Source organism: Pterocles gutturalis, unplaced genomic scaffold (assembly GCF_000699245.1).
Source record: "Pterocles gutturalis isolate BGI_N339 unplaced genomic scaffold, ASM69924v1 scaffold18169, whole genome shotgun sequence".
Lineage (NCBI taxonomy): Eukaryota > Metazoa > Chordata > Aves > Pterocliformes > Pteroclidae > Pterocles > Pterocles gutturalis.
Genome location: NW_010133603.1, coordinates 17,450 through 38,717, shown reverse-complemented (window position 1 = coordinate 38,717; position 21,268 = coordinate 17,450). Strand labels below are relative to the sequence as shown.

General features: G+C 42.1%; 1 protein-coding gene across 1 annotated transcript in view; it reads left to right on the top strand.

Moving 5' to 3' along the window:
- The first annotated feature begins 13 nt into the window (after positions 1–13).
- The window catches only part of LOC104467508 (RING1 and YY1-binding protein-like), a 38,585-nt gene continuing 17,330 nt past the window's right edge, over positions 14–21,268 (top strand). Inside the window, 3 exon segments of the mRNA XM_010081300.1 lie at positions 14–38; positions 41–96; positions 99–262. Of these exon segments, the coding sequence (XP_010079602.1) occupies positions 14–38; positions 41–96; positions 99–262 (245 nt within the window).

The following is a 21,268-nucleotide window of genomic DNA, read 5'->3' as shown; positions in this document are numbered from 1 at the left end:
GGGGCTCTGTAACATGGTTTCTCATGTGTGTGTTTTTCTTTCTCTCCTCTTATTCCTCCTCCCGCTGCCTCTCTCCTCCTCCCCAAACACACACGTACACACACACACGCTTCCCCTCTCCCTCCCCCTCCTCAAGGCCGAAGAGACAAGCCAAACCTGCCGCCGACGAAGGCTTTTGGGATTGTAGCGTGTGCACCTTCAGGAACAGCGCCGAAGCCTTCAAATGCAGCATCTGCGATGTCAGGAAAGGCACCTCCACAAGGTACGTCTGCACCTTTCCAGGTGGCTTTTGCTCTGCGCTGGGCTGCACTGACTTGTTAATTTTTTTCTCTGTTGCCTGGATATCACCTGGTTGCAACCCCCCTTTTCCCCACATGCAGTCCCTTCTGGCCCCGTTCAAAAGATTGTGGATTGTAAAAATTCCCTTTCAAGCGTTTAATTGGAGCTGGAAGACATGTTTCGTGGATGTGGCAGCAACCTGAATCTTTTTGTTGTTCTGTGCTTTTTTGTTGCTGATGTACAGAGGACCTCTTGGAAATCTGCAGCCAGCCAGAAGTGTTCTGGCTGTGGTTTGGGGCAGATGGTTGACTGTGGTTTGGGTGGAGATTTACCTGTGCTTTCTACAGGTGTAGAAATGATTGATTGAGGATTAGGGAGTGAGAAAGGAAATGGCTGAAACTAAAGATGCCACGAGAAGGACTCCCTTCCTGAGATGTTGATCTCTCCGTGTCTGTTGTCATCCAAAAGGAATCAGCTTTGTGCTCAGTGTGGGAATGGTGCGGATTTCTGAAAGCTTTAGCAGTCAGGTCTCTCTGCCTTCCACTGAGTAACTGTGGAAGTCTACGAGATTGTGAAGCTGACATACAGTAATTAATTTAATCTCAAAAAAAACCCCAAAACTTGCACTCTCACAGTTAATGGGTTCAGAAAGTTTGTCCTGGAAATATCAGTTGATGCTAAAACAGGCATGTGGTGCTCTGCTTTTTCTTTCTTCTTCTGATTTGTTCTACTGTGTTGACTTCTGAGTTTGTTCATATTGTACCTTCCAAATATGAGTTCGCATTGCTCTACTCTGCCAAGGAAGTAGTCCGTAAAGATTTCCATTGTGAAAGGCATCATATTCTTTCTTTGATTGAAGTACTGAGATGCTCTCATCAGCAGGCTGTTTGCATGACTTGGCTTTCTTGACTCGATTGACAAAGGTGGTGAAAGCATGTTCGGTTGGTTGTTGTTCGCGTTGTGCTTTAAACAATGTGAAGTTCAGTTTTGAACCGGGAGCATGCTTTTGGGCCATTGAAACTCTTGAGTTTCAGCAACAGAGTGCTGTAGTACTTCACTGTGTGTTTTATGATGCACGTCAGTTACAAGCATCCCTACACTTTTTACAAAATATGCAGAGGTGTTGAACTTAATGTTAAATAGCGTAGTTATAGCATTGAGTAAGGTCAAGCTTTCGGGACAGTAGGGGGTTGTTCAATCTTCTTTTGTCATGCAACTGCACCTTCACAGCATGCTTGGTTTCTGTGGGTTTCTGTTTCTTTAGCTTCCCTCTTGGCCCAGGTGAAACGCGTTGATCCTGCAGTCGGCAGGTCTTTAACTGTGCTACTACAGCGCGTAGCCTTGCATTCACCGCAGGTTCTCACAGTGTGGTGTCAAGCATGTGCACGGATGTTTGTGGGAGGAGAGCCTTAATGAGATGTAGGAGTCCATATGGGTTGTATCTTGTATCAAACTTGATCATTTTTATTTGGCCACCATGCTGATGTTCATTTTGAGAGCAGCAGCTTTCTCTTGTGTGCTGTTTCTTTTTTTGTTGTTGTTGAATGATAATTTTGAAACTGTTTGTTGAAGTAGTAGGATGCTTTGTCTCTTAAAGGGCCCTTAAGAGGGATAGCAGTTAGTGATTCCAGGTTAAGAGCTGTAGCTTTTCTTGCAGATGTGATCCTCTGGTCTAAAACATTGTACTCCTGTTTAGCTTTTAATGGACCCTTATGAATGGCTTCTAATTTTTATTCATTTAATTCATCAGCTTTCTATTCATTTTTGCTGCTTTTTAAATTGCTTTTGTTTGTAGGATTTGAGAAAGTATTTAAAATATTCAATGGACCATCATGTCGTCTTGCATATTTATATAATTTATGAATAAATAAAACCGAAAGCAGGAGTGATTGAATGTCGTGAGTGAGCATCGTATGTTGAGAAGACCTGGGAGGTCAGAGTTCTTTGTTGTGGCATTGCTTTGAGTGTTACAGTATGTGACGTATGAGTCGCTGCCAGGGAAATTCTTCAGAAATTTTGAAATAAGTGACTGATGTAAAGATACTTAATGAGTTATGATTGATAATTGATTACTTGAAATATAAGGTGTCTGATGAGCTTGACTTTTAAGTTGTGGTTTTACAAGTTGATGACACTTTTCCACATTTAAAACTGCCTTGCTTCATTAAGGCTTCCTTCAGTAACACTTACTGGAAATTTATCGAAGTCACTGATTGAAAAAACCCAACAAAGTAGTGAAAGACAGACGTTGTAGATGTGGTGAGGCAACTGGTTTTCATCAAATTATTGTGTGCATTTGTATGCCCAGTTTTTTTATTAAGATCTGGTATGACCTACTTTTTTTCCCCCTGCTCCACAGTGAAGCCAGTTATTTGATGTAGAATTTACTTTGGCTGATAAATATTCTCTGATTTGAGAACTAGTTAGGCTGTTAGCTAATTCTCACTGTGTGTGTATTTTATCAGACTCGATATGATCTGTTGGTGTGTGGGAGGGGTGGCTGGCAGCAGTTAGAAGTTTTACTTTCTCAGATCCAACTGTCCCCTTTCCCTAGGATCTCATGAAAGGAGCTTCAAGCACAGTGAGTTTTAGAGTTGACCTGCCAAGTCAAACTCACTGTAGATGCTAAACAGTTAAATTACACCTGAATACTTTTTCAAAAGGCTGTTTATAAATATTTCAGTTGCACTTTTAAATAAAAATGAGGTCAAATCTGTCTCAAGAGAATTGGGAGGAGTTGTGCAAAGATTACATTAAACCTGTAGTACTTACTTGACTACTGGATTTGTTACAGTAGGTCACAAACTCCCTTTCCTTGACTTTTTTCCTGCTATTTTATAGTTAAACTTTCATTTTGCTCTATTTAGGCAAGTATGTTGAGTTTTTCTAAGTTTTTCCTTCTGTGAGGATCACGGCAAAGGTGCAAGCTATGTTCAACACAGTTGGGCAGGACGACGATTTAACTGGTATTTTGGGAGCTGGTGGTTTGCTCTGGTGTAGCCCCACTAGCTCCTGCATCCAGGAGAAGGCTTGAAATAAAATTTCTGCTGGGAAGCTTGCTCCATGGACATCCGTTCCCTTCCAATATCCCCTACTACTTCAAATGCGGAAGGAGAGTTTAGTGAGGGCAGAATTTGGGCTTGTATTACCTGTTATGGGGAACTGTGTTCCTGTTTGAAGGTAGATGATGGCTCCCTACTTCCATTTGTTTTTCTTACTGGTGTTCTTGCTCCTCTTCCCCTTTGGTTCTTTGATGGTTTACATACGTTGTGTTCTGTACACCTCTTCTTGTAGCTTCCTCTCTCTTCCCAGGCATGGCTGTGTAGGTTTCTGCATGGGATTACTTTCAGATATCATTGTGAAGGAGACTATTTCCGCCATCCCTCTGATTTCACAGAGGTAGTTGCTGTTTTCTGAAGCTTTAATTTTGGATAAATAGGCAAGTGGTGCGATGTGATGGAGCTGCTCTGGTGTTAATTTTCCTCTGACTTTTGGATAAGTGCTTTCCTTGTCTGAACTTCATGTCTTCTTTCGTCAATGTGCCTTGATTACTGAGAAACGCACTAAAAAAAGTCAGTGGAAGATGTGACAGCAACAACTAGATGTCTGACATGCAAATTAACAAAACAATGTGACTTTTTAGTACAAAATTAACAAGTTGTGGTGTGTATGTCCTGCAAGCATGCACTTAATAAGCATTTCTGTTGTATTTGTTGCTAATGCCTGTATGCCTAAAGTGCACGGTTTGGAGTTTGCATCAAGTGGTTTGAACATAGGTTTCGTTGTGGAGTGCTCAAGGGGAGTGTACGTCAGTAGCGCTTCGCTCTTTTGCCATCCTCGTTTTTGAGGAAAGGCTGAGCTGAAACTATTCATCATAGTTTTAAAATTAATATTCTGTTGTGTGGAACAGGTGTCTCAGATTCTGGCCTTTGTTCCCCTTCAGTTCTCCAGAAAATTCCTTTACATGTTTGCATCTAGTACCTTGAAGGACATAAAGTGCTGTCCATGTCACCATTTGAGAAGTACTCTCTTGTTCTGCATCTAAGCTGGGCTGACCAGAATAGACACCAGATAGTCCTGCTATTCCTGGAATGAGGAATCAGGCTTATGATCCTGACCTCTGTACAACTAATGTATGCCCTTCTTATTTGCCATGTGTTTCCAGGACTGTTCTTCTGAAAATGCTTGCTTTGGTGTGTAGCTGTGGTGTAGGTTGGCAGCGAAGTGGCTTCATTCAGTTCTTTCAAGTTAAGTAGCTTTCACCTACATTAAGGTGGGTTTTATTTAGCATCATAGCTGGACTTTAAGTGGGTTATTTTCTATAAAAATGGGTTTTGAGACTCATCTGGAAAAAGCTGTTGTGAAAGGGTCGTTGTTGCTTTTACTCTGGAATATTTTTTTCACTAATTGGCCATTTAGATCTGTGGTTCAATCATGCCTATTTTTCCTGTTGATTGCTGAAGTTAAATGGCAGTTGGATCAGGTGGAGCAGAGCCTGCTCTGTACCAGCCTGGAGCTGTGCCAGCGCTCCCTGGGGCCATCCGGATCCCGAGGATGTGTTCCCTTGCGGACTGCTCTGTTGGTAATGGGTGAGAGCAGCGTAATTCTGCCTAGGTGGTTTTCAGTGCTGGAATGCACGATAACTATTTGCAAGATGTTTGCCTACATGCAAGGAGTTCTTCAGACCTCTGTTGTCTCATACCTTGTTTACCAGCACTGTCTAAAAGTAATTAGCTGTTATTTTCTGATTTTGTAGATGAGTACTTTTGCTAGGTCTGGCAAACCCACCAGGGCATGAGAGCTAAGGACAGGAGGAGCAAACCTAGCGTTTTACAAGCAGACAATGTTGATGGTTCACAGCAAGCCCTGAATTCTGGGTCTGTGGTTTGACAATACAGTAAGTTTGACTTCATGACTTGTACTGCTGGACCGCAGGTGCCTCAGCCACGTGGCTTGGGGTATTGATCCATTGTAAACTGACTACTGGCACAGATTCATGCTACCCTTGCTGTTTGTTTTGTTTTTTTTTTTTTTTTTTTTTAAACTAGCGCAGAGGACTGTGAGACCTCATCTGAGCAGATGAAGCTGTTCAGCTTCAGATCAGCTATTATCTGTCATCCTGGTGCAAGTGTAACACTGGCGTAAGATCTGCATCTTGTACTTGGGCTGTTTGAAAGAAATAAGGGTTGTGTCCTGATTTGCTCTTTGCTAGTGTTTGGCTCTGGCGTTAATGATCTCATTACCATCACTGCAGGATTTCTCTTGGGTCTCAGCACCTCTGGGAAGTCATTCTCAGCAGGGAGGATCCTCAGTATTGGCGTGCAGCATCGTGGCAATATCCCTTTTACTATGTATATCAAATTCGAGTGCCTCACGTGCTTTAGGTGACAAACACCGTAGGTACTGTGGTGGCTGCTGTGACTCACATTGCTTCTACTGCTTCTTGTTCCTGAAGGTCCTGTTAAGAAATGATAGCTATAGCTGTTGTGGCTCTTATTTATTAGGGGGAAAAAATAAGTCTTTATATTAAATAACATAGTAAAATCTTCAGTGTGGATAAAGCGTGTTATAATTTTCATGTAGATTACCTGTTTGGGTTAAATGATTGTGCACGGTAGGGTTTAATATCAGTCTCTGATTTCTGTTGGAAACTATAAATATCTCAGATAAACTGCAGCACTGAGCATGTTAATCTATCACTGATAATGTGCAGCGTGAATATTATTCATTTTTCCCATCCTCCATAGACTGCTTTTTTGGGAGATTGGAATCTAAATCAAAGTATGTATGTGTGTGTAGGAGGAGAGGGCACGCAACTTTCTTTCATTGCTGTAAACAGACGTTGTGTCCACTGGGATACTGATGCATGGTCTCGGCAGGTCCTTGTGGGGAACTGGTAGGCAGAGGAATGCTGAGCAACTTTCTCTGCGTGCCTTTCTTGATTGCCCCAATTGTTTCATGTTCCCGTCAGCTGGCTGCGGAGGGGCTGCTGCATTTGCACAATTGGTGTGTGTATTTGCACCCTGATGTGGGTTTGTCTAATAAGTGAAACCTTGTATGAACTGGAAATAGAAAAGTGTTTGTGCAGTGTTGACCAGAGCAATAGCTGAGAGGAGGGAGGTGGTGGATGCAAAGCATGGTTCCCTGTGGACACCCTCGGCTCCTGCTGTCGTGTGTTGCCTGCTCATGTTCTCCAGCAGCTTGGAGTCCCATGGGGCTCTGTTTTCGCTGAACTGTTAAGTCCCTGAAAGCAACACATGGGACCCAAGACCAATGAGGGATGAAGGTTGGCAGGTAATGTGTTGTGGGCAGGGTGGAGGCTTTTGGCTGGCCCTATCTGGCTTCTGTGCTGTAGCGTGGATACCCCTTCCGTAACTCCAGGCTGATCGTGAATCAGGTGAAATTTGTATTCCAGCTGCTGCGAGACTCACTTTGTGCTCACAATGTGAATTAAACGGCTCTGCTCTTGGGAGGCTCACTTTTCCTTGCTGCTGTGTTGCTCCTTTTCTCCCTGCTCTATTGGGTTTCAATGAGCAGACAAGTCCTTCCAGGGTCCCCCAGTGAGAAGCACAGAAGTTCACAGCAGTTCCGGGGAGTCCTGCCAGTGTGCAGGAATATGGCAGCAGGGTGAGAGATAGGTGAAGGATGTGCTCTGCTTGTCCTTTATTGTGTGCATCTCTTCTTGTCTGCATAATGCTTCTTACGAGGAAACCCACTGACCTATTTCGCAGGATTTCGGGTGGTTCTCTAGGTTAGGGGGTTCCAGTCCTGAAATGTAGGTCACTCACAAGGTGCGCTGGAGTTTCGTAATGCGTAGCTCTGACCTGAAATAGGATTCATACAAGCTCTCTCTGTGGCTGTGTCTTGCAGCTGTACTTTACGTCTCTCTTTGCGTTGGCCTTCTTCACAAGGTAAGAGGAGAAATCGGGGCATTTTCAGAGGGAAGGTGTCTTACAGGAGGGTTTCTGAGGATTTATTTAAAGTGTTCACGTTTCAGACAGGAAAGGGAAAATTATTGTTATTACCACGTCATGGTTATTAAGGACACAGCAAAAAAAGGAGGCCACAAATACTGAGTAACCCATACATGCTACCCTAAGCAGATGTCCAAGATTACATGATACGACAGAAGCAGTGTGGAAATGCCTCCATTACATTTATGTAAGTTCCTTCTAGAGCTGACACATGCTAAATACATTGGTTGTCTCTTTGTGCAGACAGATTTTCTTTACGTCAACCAGCGCTCCTTTCACACTTCTGTTACGTCTGGAAGTACAACCAAATCCTTAACATATCTCTTCCCGTAAGCCAGCTATTAATTAGGAGCGTGTTCTTTGTAGCAGAGTGCTAATTGGTACATCAACAAATTCACTGCCTGTTAAACATTGGAAAGATTCTAATACTGACTGGCTCAAATATAAATGAGAACGAAACGCATCACTTCTTTCTGGCCTGGTGGGTTTTGTTTGACTGTTCAGTAACACTCCGTATCTTCAGAGTCAGGTGAATCTCAACTCCTTCCTAGAAAAAACTATCTGGCTAAAACTGGGCATTGTTTTCATAGTGTTTTATTATTGAAGTGTTGCCTATGTTTCTGAAAGTTAGAAGTACATCCACAGCCAATCTTCTGTTAAGTAATGCTGGGAATGCATGAGAAAAAGAGGTTGTAGGGATCTAAAGTATGGATTGTGAACCCAGGAGACCTGATTTTGAACCATGTGTATGTGGTCTGATTGGTCTTATTCGAAACACTGGCCTAGGATTGTAGAGTAACCCCCTATGCTACAAGGATCAAAATACTAAAAATTTGTAATTTTGTTCTTTACTGCAGAAGCAGAAGTCTTGTAATAGTCAAATTGATTTTAACCTTCTGACTGATAAACATTTTGAAATGTGTATTTTCTGACAATTTTCTGACAGCTGAAGTGTTCCATATTTGAGTAAGTGCAGTGTATGCTTTGTGTCAGTTGCTATACGGAGGTGCAAACTTCCAGAAACTGTATTTACAACTTACACAGGAAGTTCTAGGAACTTTAGTTTGAGGATCTTATCAGATTGGTTGTCTGTAAATAAAATGGAATCAAAACAAGTCAGTTTTGGATTCTGTTTTCGGGTAAACAAGGAATAAATATTTAGATTTGTTTTCTCAAGCAGATTGTTCTCTGGGATTTCAGAGTTATGATGGGTTGCTTGTAGCATGCAGAGGTGCTAAGTGAGACAAAATATCCTGCCTGAGATAAAGCCGCCTTCTTCAGATTTGTATTGTTGAGTAGACATATGTGAGAACTGATCATAATCTGAAATATTTTTCCTGAGCTGAATTATTTTTGTGCGTATGGAACTATAGGTAGTTCATGTGCAACTTAACATGGTTGAACTGGGGAGGTGGACAGAGGATGTAGAACTACTAGGATTTGGTGGCTTCAGTGATGTTGCAAAGTTGACCAGAATGCTGCCCGATGAATGTTGAGCATGGGTTACACCCTGTGCCCTGATCCCAAATGTGCAGCATTTTTTAAAATTATAGGGGTTGTTCTTAATTGAATAGGATTACTCCCTTTTAATTTTTTAATTATCTATACTACATGGAAGGATTTGTATTTTCTTTTGCTTCTATTTGCAGGTATCAATGGGGATAGTATGATGTTAGGGTTATTTGAGCCTGTGTAAAGAGGCTGGAATTCACCCTTTAGCAAATCAGCTAAATATCCTTGGGTTGCCATTCTTTACTCTGTATGATTGTATTCACTGTCTGTGTTTTAATTTGAGGAAGAAATTTATGTCTATGGTAGACGTTTCATTCCTTTGTTTAAAATAAAAATAATCATCTAGGTTAGCAGAAGGACATAAATCTTACTTGTCCTGGTTGGACAAAGCATGCATGCATGTTCAGGTTGTTGGAAATGCGTGTTTCTCCTGAAGCATTTGGCTCTAATTATGTATCTTGGAGCTCTTATTCTGAAAGTGCTTTCATTGTTTTTTCGGAAGTGGTACTGAGGGCTTTCTCTCCCCAAGATGAGATTTCAATAAGAGAAGCAATACATTGACGGATGATGGCCCTGTGATGGAGTCAATCAGCCAGTGCAGTCATTTGTCTCCTGGGGATACAGGGTAGAGCACATCATTAGCAGCAGAAGGGGAGGCTTTCCTCTGTAATGCTAATGGGGCGAGGAAGCTCTGGTTGGTGCCTGTTTGCTGCTATTGCTCAGTTGTTGCGGGTGCCTTATGGAGAAACCAAACCATTTTCTTGTCATCTGTAACAGTCATGGATGTGGATCAATTTAACAAAAATATTTAATAAACTCTAGGCAATGTTTGCAATTCATAAACCTGTATCACATAAAACTGCTTCTCATAAAAATGGTGAATTATTTTGGGGGAATGATGCGTGTTCCGTTGGCTTTACACACAAGAAGCTTGAATTGTGTAGGAAAGACTGGCAGCTGCCCGATGCCGGTGTGTGGTTTGAAGGATGGTGTGTCTTAATCGGAGGAGAAATGTTGAAAGTGAAGCCGGTGGGTTGCAGAAGTTACTCTTAACAGCAGCTGACGGCTCTGGGTTTCTGTCAGAGTGAAAGATGAAGCACATGGTAGCAGCGGCGGGTGGCTTGGCCGAGGGACGGCTGGGTCGTGCGGCTCAGTAACGAGTTAGCTTAGAGGTAGCTTGGTGTGCTGCCAGTGGTGGGCATCCTCCGGCTTTGCCCAGGGAGGACGAGTTAATGTGCAAGTGGCTGTTTCTCCGTGGCTGCTCTGCCCCTTTTGGGGCTCTTGCCTTTCTGTGGGGGTGGTGTAGTGGTGGTCCCATCAGGAGCCAGTGTGGGCTTTCTCCAAGGCAAGCAGGAGAGCTCCTGTTACGGGATACAGGGCTGCAAACCTTTCATAAACACTGTCTCGGTGTCCAGATATGAATTCCCATGTGGCACACAATGAAATTACAATTATTGGCAGAAAATTGTTATTCTGGCTGATGGGTGTTTGTGTATCTGCCAGCACTGCAAGTGGGGTGCTGGCAGCCAGGGCACCGCTTGTTGCGGGGACTTCCCCACATCCCTACAGCCCCCCTTTCACCTTGCTGTGACTCTGGACAGTTAGGTAACTCTTGTGCCCAGGTTTAAGTTAATTTTTGGAAAACGCTTTGAAATCCTGAAATGTCTTCTCAAAAACTACACATGAAGTCAGACTTAAAACCCAACGTTTATCTTCCTTTCTCTGAACTGTATAGGTAGTCATTTAACAATAAGAGTGAGGGCAGCAAGAAAGCAAATGATGATACAACTGCTGAAACGGCGTGGTGGGTAGACTTTGTGCGCTTCATTTTGTTGTCATGTGTAGTGATGTCTTCATTCCTAAATCACTGGAGGAGTGGCACGGCTGTGTGCTGTATGGGTACTGAAGGCATGGGATTGTTAGAGTTGCACAACTTTTCATGTGGGTTAGCAGAGCGAGGAACATGCGTAATCATGGGAGTGGGAATACAGTACTCTGGGAGCAATTAAGAGTCATTAATTAGAAGTGCTTATTACCGGATGTGACTCAAGTTAGTTTTAAGTTGCTTAACTTCTGAGGTCAAAAAGATCTGATGCATTTAAGGTGAGTGTTATTATTTGTGTCCATAGGACTGTGGGGCTATTCACAGGGACAGACTGTCTGCAATGCCAGAGCTCAAACTGAATTTTGAGGTTCATTAAAATACTTGATGGCAGTGTCACAGCACCTCTGGAAGCTGGGGCTCCACATTTGCTTTCAGGAGTTTAGACCTGTGAAGGGTTTGTTAAGGCTCCTGGGTTGCATCTGCTGGGAATGTACAAACATGTGCTGGGAATTCACTCTGCTGTGCTGAGAGTCGCTATGATTCAACCTGCGTTCGAAGAGGTGATAGTGAAACTTAATCATAAGCAAAAGCTTCCCTGTCTCTATGAAGAGGATGACATTTTTTACAAGTATGAATTAACTAGTTGATACAAAAAGCAACAATGAACGGGGCCGTAGAACAGCATGTGCATATGCTGCATACCTTCTCTGTAGATGCATGGGACATCACACCTTCATGTTCAGCACGTGCATTTATAAAGACATAAAATGTGAGGACAGACTCACTGCTTGTCCTTGGAAGAGCCATTACTTCTACCAATGACCAGACGTGTCAAGGAAGTCATGGAAGAAAGTCTGTAATAAGGTACCTGTTACAGTTCTGTGCCAGTTCTCAGGGTTTTTCCTAATGTGCAGGGCGAGTGAGGGATAACACCTAGAAGTAGTTTGTTTTTATTTCTGTCTCTTTAGTTTTTCCCATCTTGCCTTTGTTTTTTTGTGTTGTAAGTCAGAGTGACTTTCCCACTGGCACTCTATATTCAAAGGTATGAGATTGTACAGCTATGTACTACACTCACTTGTTTTTAAAAGCCTGTCAGAAGCTTGAGTGATTTTTTTTTTATATGAAGTCATGTAATGTAAGGAAGAGGTTTACTTACTCACAGGTGTGGGAATATGGATACTGTGTTAAGAAATCAGTTTAATAACAGCTGGTAGCTTTATTTGTGAGTGTGCTAGCATTTGCAAATCTGTCTTGGTTCAACAGGTAGTTGATGCTTGCGGAGAACATGACCTTTTGCTCTTTGCATTGATTTTTCTGAATCATGTCCAGAGGCTGCAGAAGGCAGTGCAGCACTTTGTCATCAGCTGCAGGGGCTGGATCAGGCCTCTGAGACTGATGCGTTGAGAAGAAAGGGAATAAGTTGATGTGAAAACTTAACACAGTTATCTTTTGTGATCTTGCTTTGTTCCAAGACTATTTTTTTTCCAGGGAGGTGTTTTTAATATGTAAAAAAGAAAAGAGAAATTAGTTGTATTGTATAAAGACTTAAATGAGACCCGATGGAAGAACTTGGTCTCTGTCCATGTAAGTGTAGGACTCCTCAGATTGCTCATTGCTCTCAGTCATCCTAGGAGCCTCTACAGTTTGAACAGGGCTGAGACTGATAAAACTTTGTATCTGTTTGTTTTTATTTTTTAAGTAAGTGTCATAGGTGGTGACCAAACATTTTCTTGTATATAGGCAGAAAGAAACAAAATACCCAGAAAGTCCAATGTATTCACCAGATTTTGTGGGGCTGTAGTTCTGGATGAATCTCATCTGTCTGAAGTTTATTCTTCCTACTGCTAACTGTTTAAAATTATTGGGTTTGATGTTAGTGTACAAATATGTTAGTCCTCATGTATATTTGTGCTCACTTGGATCAAAAAGGTGATGTTCCTTCCCCGTGGAGTTGTATCCATGCCTTTGCTCCTACAGCTGGGTGATTATCAGTGGCATGCTGCTATTTCTCCTTGCTCTAGTTCAGACTGTTATCATTAGCGGCTTTTAAGGTAAGGCTCCTCTTGGAAGAATTCTGGCTGGAGGCAGAAAAAGTTTTCTTAGCAGTTTGGAACTACTGGGACTATTGTGTTTTTTGAAATCCTATTCATTGCTTCACAAAACTTCTAAAAGTACGTATTGAATCATGCATAGCCTGAAGAATATCTTGGGGATAGGGAAACATAAATAATTGTTTAATTGGGTTGCTTTGCTGTGTACTGTATATCATGTTGAGTATACAGAAAGGACTGTTTTTATTTAGTGTTTTACTGTAACAATTCTCCAAGTCCTAAGCTGGGTGTTTATCTCATTAAAATTTAATGTGGTGTTAAGCAAGACATGCAAATGTGTTTTGATTTAAACTTTTAGTCTGTGAATAAAAATGTTGCAGATTTCTCACCTTTCAAAAGTTTGGTAGTTATGCTAACTGAAGTCTTACCAGTAGAACAACATCCTATTGGAAGGAAAACAATTTGTGATTAATACTTACAAATAGTTAATAACTTTCTATTTTTCATTAGATTTATGAAAAAAAAATGTCGTCAGTGGTTGTTAGCAGAGATGGCAAAAATCTGAGTAATACATTAATATTGTTTTAATTAAAAATACATCTATATTCTCCTAAAAAGTCACTTTTGACATCCAGCTCTTAGGCTTTAAATGAATGTAAAACTTAGCTTTTTATATTCCAGAAAATATGCTCTTGTGCTCAAAACATGCAGTAAAAGCAATCCCATGAAAATCAATTAGAATAATAGAGTACAGCCATTGCAAAATATCATTACAATAATTAAGTAATTACCCCACTGCATGACTTAGGAAGAGCATAAATAATGCATGGAGAATTGTGTCAGAGCTTGCAAGGAAGATTCACACTGGCAGAGTCCATGGGAAGGGCAAAGGCAGAGCAGGCATCTGAGGAGGGGTTCTGCTGGGTCCAGTAGCTGGTGCTTGAAACGTTTCAGTGCCTGTGATAACAGCGATGCAAAAGAGACCCAATCTTCTGTTTTTCTTAGAATTTCAGGATGGCCTTTGGAAAGAAATCTTCCTCTGGTGTGTTAGGACAGCTTGACTCCAGCTGCTTCTTGGAGCCACCCAGCTGGTCCTGAGTGGGTGGATGCTGGGCTTTGGGGTGTGAGCACAGCTATCCTTTGGGGGTGTCACCTTTTGGAGTAGTGGAGCAGGCACCCAGCTGGGGTCCAGCTGTGCTGCCGGAGGGGTGGAAAACCCCTGAGATGGCACTGCATCAGGGTGCTGATTCCAGCAGCTCACTGCCTTGCCTGGCACATTGCTCTTAACTTCTCTGTGTTCCACCCCCATTCTGTGTTTCACCACTCTGTAGGTCTGGGCTGCTCCTTTTCTGCCCTGTGTTGGGCTGAGAGAGCTACTTAGCGCATTAACACAAGGCTTGGAGTCCCATCGGCAGTGTGTCCCAGCCCCTGACTGAGCTGTGAGTCCGGTCAGGAGGAATATTGGCTGGTTTTTTCAGTGGACAGATGTGAGTTTTGATTTTTTTCCTTCCTTTCAGCTAGAACTGAATACTCCAAATCTGTCAGTTGCTGTCAAGAGGATTGTACTTTGGATTAGTGAGCTACTGGAAGCAGTTTGAATCCTTGCAGTTAAAAGCACGGGGAACAGTGGTGTAATTAATAGTTATATAATGTCACCAGCAAGCTTAGGAAACTAGAATGTAACTTGGAGAGAAATATAGCCCCACGCAATCCCTGCATTGCCTAAGGATCACTGTGCGTTTAAAGGAAGATGCTTTTTTTTTTCCCCAGGACTGTTATGGTCAGGACACGTTTGTTGCTGTTGTGTTAGTTCCATCTCGACAGGTATGGAAGTACCTTTCCCTTTCCCTTATTTTTCCTCATCAGGACCCAGTCAAACCAAGAATCCTGCTCACCTTAGGCTTGTTGGAGCTATTCTTTGCTTCTGTGATTGCAGAAATCTTCAATTGCTGTGTAATTATGGATGCTGCATGAAATAACTCTTCACCTCATGAGAATAATACGCATTTTTGTTGTTGTGTTTTTGAATAGAAATTTCAGGGAAATTATGCAATACCTTTCTGTTGCACAGTACTAGTCAGCCCTTTGCCATGCCTGTTTTTAGGGAAACTGAAATGGTTATTGAAATTTCCAAATTAGTTTCTGTTTTGTGACAAGGTTGAACCTGTCTGGAAAAGCTGTGTATTTCAGCAAGGCAGCAGATGAGACTGTGTGCCCCAGACCTCCCATCTTGTAGGCATTGAACTGGGGGCGTGATGCTTTCAAGTTGTTCATGTTAACTTCTGCGAATATCTTAAGTACATGGAGATGGTGGTGAAAGTTCTGAGGTGTTGCTGTAATTCTGGGTGAGTTTGATAAAGAATTAATGTAGTTATTATTCTCTTGGCTGACTGGATGCTTCTGTTGTCTTAAACCCTTACACTCTATTCCAACATTAAATTTTTTTTTTCCTCTTGGTTGATGTGTAAATGTGGCACTTAGAGACATGGTTTAGTGGTAGACTTGGTAGTTTATGGTTGGAGTCCATGATCTTAAACGTCTTTTCCAACCTAAATGATACTATGATTCTATGAAAAAGGGAGAATTATGCTGGTACAGATCTTGGTATTTCTGTTTCTAAAAAGGTGCCTTATCAAATGTATTGATTGGTGATTAAGTAGAAAGTAATTCTCACATCTCAAAAGATCAACTTTATATAAAAATGTGATACTACTGCTAAGCCTGCCCTCTGGTTTTGTATCTACATTGCTTCTCTAAGTGTCAGTTTGCTCAATATTCACTGCCATTGACCTTGGATAATTAAGAAAAAAAGTCTGGTGTTCTGAGGAGATAAATGCAGCTTCTGTTTGGAACGTGGCTGATTAGCTCAGTTGTGAAAGTACAGTTGTATGTCTAATTTCTGGCAGAATGGCTGCTGCATTTGCAAAACTTGATGTCCCTCTTTTCTGCTCCCTGATACCCAGTTGAAGTTGGTGAAAGTCTCCCAGGACTCCAAGATCTGAAACTTTCAATGGACCTCTTTAGTTTTCAGTGAAAATTATTTAAACTAATAACGGGCTTTTTTTACTTACTGAATTACTTCTTCACTGGCAGCCTATTTCCAGTGCAAACACAAGGCTGCAGTTGTGCACTGGCTGGGGGTTCAAGATTCCCAGCCAGTGTGGTGGCTGGTGCAGGGGTTGGTGCACGGGGACCTCCCTCTCCCAGAACAGGGTCAGTGTCAGTGTTGGCTGGCGAGAGCTGGAGCATGCCGGGACCACCAGCACTGTATGCTGGGGGCTGCATGGAGATTAGAGAAACACCAGTGAAAAGGCTAAATCATAAATGAAAAAAAAAAATAAGACGAAGGAAAATTTTTTCAGTTCTGTGAGTTATTTGTCAAAATTTGAAGGTAGAGGGCTGGTGGGCTTTGGGGTCTATTTGCCAAATTGCTTGGTCTTGTATTTTTTTTTTTTTTCTGTGCTGCCACTTGGATTTCTTTTTTTACTTTTGTGTTTGCTTTCCATGAGTTACTTGGACCGTTAAAGTACATGCTTGTTTACAGTGTGAGGGCAGTTTGTTTTTTAAACATCTGCTGATGATCACTCAGTTGCATGGTATTTTGGTGGGCTTTTTTCTTAGTCTAGCTTTTCCACTTGAGATACTCTGCTACTGTATTTGTGCTGGCAAAGTACTAAGGCTGAAGATGGCTAATAAAGTTAAAGTTGCTTTTTGTTTGTTTGTTTTTTGTGTGTTTTACTGATTTAATAAAGCCATCTTAGGACTAGAAGCTATCCAAACCAAAACACAGCATTATAATTATAACTGCATACGTACTAGGTTTTTTTGGTGTTTTTAATTTTTTTTAAGCTGTTTACATTCTTTGGAGAGAGTACTGTGATGGCAAATTGTGTATTTTGCCAGGTTGACTTTTGTTAATACACAGTGGGGCACTGTTCCTGGTGGGGTCTTTGGCTGCTGATGGCAACGTCAATAATTATCAGGAAGATTTGGGATGGTATGTGGTTTTTACAGACTCTCTGCTTTTGAAGCCAAATCTGCAGCCTTGAAAATCTAAAGGACTTTGTGATCTTCCCCTCTTACAAGGGTATTACTTACTTGGGAAATTGCATAATACTTGTTATGCAAGCAGTCTCCTTTCAGCCACAGTATAAAGTGTATTATAGAAAAAAATGTAATTTTTTTTTTAAATTCAGGCAGCAAGTGGCACAAAATAAACCCAACCGAGACATTTTAACAAACAGAGGTTTTAATGAAGTTTGTGTTCTGTTTGTGACAGAGATAAGGCAGAACTGAATGCAACTCCGGCAAATGTTCACACCTCTTTCCACAGAGAAATTCAATTCCCACCATGCATCTGATTCTGAGAAATGGTGATTGAGTGGACAGACTGTGTTGTGGATAAAATCAACATAGGTCTATTAAATTGAAATACATTTTTCCTGGGATGTTTCTAGTAAACAATGTCTTATGTGAAATCTATCCATACCTTGTTTTACAACATCTAATTTAAGGATTTACTAGTAACACTAAGTTCTAGGTCCTTCTCCACATGTCTGTGCATGTCCTGACATCACTCATTTTGTAGACATCACTGCTTTTCCTCTGCAGGCTGGTGCATGGTCTTGGTTTTGAGTTTCCCTGAGAATCTGGTTTTAAAAAAAGCAGGAGGTGTTACAGTGGAGCATTGCTGGGGTTGTAGGAGGACACTGGAGCCCGTGTCCCCTTGTCCCCTTTGCACCACCTGTGCCTGCAGGCAGGAGTGGCGAGGCTCAGGCTCTACCATGTTAAAATACAGTGTAGCGTGGCTGCTTCCCAATGCTGGGAGCCTTACAGGTTTTACATTGAGGTTTTAGTTGTGTGCCTTGAATATATCTGTTTAATTGAGAAAGGGTTGTATCATGTCATGTGTTGTCTGAGTGGAAGAGTTACTCACTCGAACAAAAGAGACTTAAAATGAAGTTAATTGTCACAGCCAGTGACTCTTCTGTGTGTTGCTGACAACTGAGAGAGCCTTAAACTTGCATCTGAGGTAGGAGACCTGTAGCTCTTATCTGTACCTCCCTGAGTAAGGAAAGCAGTCATACAGTTATTCTCTGTAGTTACTGTACTTCAGTGGGTAGACAGGTGTTAGTTGTTCCCAGTCTCTCACTGTCTTACTTTTCCACAGGGGTGTTTGCCTACCAGTCTTCTGCCATCACCTTTGCCCCGAGGCATCGAAGGTGATCCGTACCCACTCAGACCTGTGTAATGGGCAGGCTGCTCCTCAGGGTTGTGAGAAGCGAGGAGGTTTAGATGAGTAGGAAGATCAGTCCAGCTGATGTAAAAATGTCTTCTCTGGGTTGAAAGAATCTATGACGTATTTAGAATAACTTGTCCAGTTTTGCATGGTTGCCCTGAAAGCAGGCTTGCAAGTCCGGGAGTCTTGCAAAAACAAGTTAAAAAACCAAATACATGGGGTTGGTTTAGACTAAGCTTTTATCTTCCTGTAGAAATCGTTGAACTTAAAACAGCAGGCCATCACAACAGTTGCTGCTGCTTTCTGTAAAATGCAGCTATAGGTATTGCAGCATCCAAAGGGTTTACTCATCACTGAGCACTTTTAACCCAGGCAGGTTGTTTGTGCACCTGTGTATGGTGTGGAGGGTGTGTGCATATAGGATTAAAATAGTTTAACTACATGGAGAATGTTGCTGGTCTGTAAAATTCTGAAAAAATGCCCTAGACTCTGTTACGAGAATGATTTTTCTCCTGTGAATGGAACAGAGGGGAGTAAATTACCTGAAATTCTTGCTGATTTAAAAAAGAAATACAGAACAGGATTTTGTTGCTGGAACCTGCCTTACAAAAGCAGTGGGTGAGTGTACCTGTGAAGCTGCTGTGGTGGTCTTGTTTTTGAAGCAGTGAAGAAGTAATTTGTGAAAGGCCTGGGTCCTGGTTTTGCAGTGGGCACTGTGTGTGGGCATGGTTTGACAGCTGCTCGTTAACTGTCCAGCTTCATTAGACTTGATGATTCAAAGTTCTTTTTATAAGGCTATTATCAGGTATTTTATGTCACTATAAATCAGTCATTGAAATGGTAATCTTTAAGAGAACATCTATTTAAATTAAAAATGCACTTTTTTTCTGAGAAACACCTTCTCTTGGTGACTTCTTTTATCAAATACTGTGATGGACATCTGTTTTGGTGAAACTCTTGTTTTAGCTGTCACTGTGAAGACCTTTATTCAAGGGGAGCAGGCAGACTGTTGGTGCAGTGTGGTGATGGAAAAGTGCTGTTCAGGCTGAAGGTGTATCCACACAGCAAAAGCACCTGTGGGTATAGAACAGTTACTGATGATGCTGAAGACAGAGCGGCGCAGGATCTGTGTGCCCTCCTGTGCTGGTGTGATTCCCATTTTGTCCATGCTGCATCCTCGACCATCAAGTCCTTGCTGCTTATTTTGCTCCGTGTGACAATTGCTGCATAAAACACAACTGTGAATGTGGACTATGGCCTGGTGAGAGTGTGGGGTGTGCTCAGCCAGCTGGTGTGACTGCTTGCCTGTGCTCTGGCTGTGGCCACCGCTGCTCCCAATGTTCTGTATACATTGCGATCACATTTCTTGTTTTGCTGGCTAGATGTACCTGAGATTAGGAGAACTGCAGACTTGGATTTACGCCTGAATGCAAGCACACCGTTCCCCAAGGAAGCAGAGCAAGAGTTGTTCTCTGTCAAAGCACTGGCTTTCTGTGGAAATCCTTGTGGAAGAGCTCTAATGTTGATGTCAAAATGAGCAGATTTGGTTTCAAGCGATTTTCAGTATCCGGGTTTCCTGGTACAAATGTGTGTTTAAAAGGTTCATGTTGTTACTCTTCATTCAGCCCTGATCCCTCAGTAACTCAGTCCTTTGCCTGCACAAGGCAAAAGTCGTTCACTTGAAGTTGGTGAAATTGGTATCGCTGAGGTTAAACTTCAGTGTAGGATGGATCATCTGAAACACCACCAAAGTGCATTTGTCCGTAGGTAGAGAAGTTGGATGCTTACCAAGCATTTGGTGACCGTACCAGCATCTCTGGGAAATGTTTGCAGCCTCCAGGGAAGGAGCAGAGACTTCTCTTCCAACTCCTGCTGGTGTTTTTTTAACAGTTGTGTGAGTAGCATTTGAGCTATATTGAGCTCAGACTGTGTAACTCTTTGGCTTTTCCCTCATCACCTTCACTACCTTCTTTCAGCTTAATATGATACTTGGAAAAAAAAAAGTAACTTTTTTTTTTTTTTCAAGCAAGCTCTGAGGAGATCTGCTACCTTTTCCTTTAGAAAAGATTTGAAGCTTCTTCCAAGTTCAGAAGAATGTAGCTACCTGTGTTTGAAAGAGCAGCGTGGAGCGGCTGTCAGGGACGAGGACTGCTTGTTGGTTTTGGATGAAGCTGCTTGCCCCACGCTGCACTGTCTGCCACCGGGAGAGGAAAGAAGCTGAATAAACAGGGAAACTGTGGAATAAACAGAAACAAAACTAAACCTAACCACTGCCTCGGGGTGTGGGCTTGAGTCTGTGAAGCAGCTATTTCGAAATTAGACTTTCTTTTGTTAAAAGGAGGTACATAGAACCTTTTCTGCTTTTGTTTTTGTGCCATAAGGATAATTTCCATGCGCTTTTCTATGTTACTTGATTGCTTTTGGTTTCTTCTGAGGAAACTTGTTTGAAAAGCAAGCAGTTGTGTTATTGCAGCATTAAGGTGATTGCTTCAACCTTGCCTACTTTGCATACCCCCAGGTCTTCTAGCAGAAATGACCATTTTCAGGTAGTGAACTTAAGTCTGCTTGTTTTTCTAAGTTGCCACTCAGTCTTTAAAGATGTTAAATAGACTTTTGGGGTTCCAGGTCAGGCTGCAAATACTCGTGCCAGTGCTTCAGTGCTCAGGACCTTCCTTGTTGCTGTTAACCTTAGGCGCCGGAGCTACGGCTGCATCGGTGTCAATGTGGCTGGCTTTGTGGTTGTATCAAGACCTGGCAAGGGGGAATAGGTGGGTTTGAAAAGCCAGCGGCAGGAGCAGGGCTCCCATTGGGAGCAGGACAGGGCTGTCTCTTGTAGGCAGTGCAGATAGATGGGAAGTTTTGTGTTGGTTTGAGTTCTGGCACTTGCTGCTATTGCAGGTGACCCCAGTGATTATGAAAAGAGATGATGATGGGCAGGTATTTTCTGTTTTTGCCTCTAGATGATTTGTATGTGTGTAATTGCTCACAAAGTTATGCTAGCCCGGAAAGCTTTTGTTCTTTTCACTGCCCAGTTTTGGTGCAGAGCAAGGGTATGGACTCCTTAAATAGGGGTTGCTCAACTCGGTCACTGCTGTTTTCCACAATGCGTTTGAGTAATTACAAGGTTCTGTTTTCAGCTTGCTTTGACTTGGAAATTCTCGCGATAAGCAATTAGCTGCACAAGTCCAGGAAGAAATTAGAGGAGGAATCAGTGTAAAATAGTAGAATGTCACTGAAGCATTTTTGCAAATCTCTAGAAACAGGTAATTTCTCTAATCTGGTAGATGTGTATCATCAGTGTGGTGTAGTCCTGGGGCTCAGAAAAACTTCATTTATTTTCTTCTGCTGTAGTCATCCTCAAGCAAGCAAGTTGCTGTTTGTCACAGTT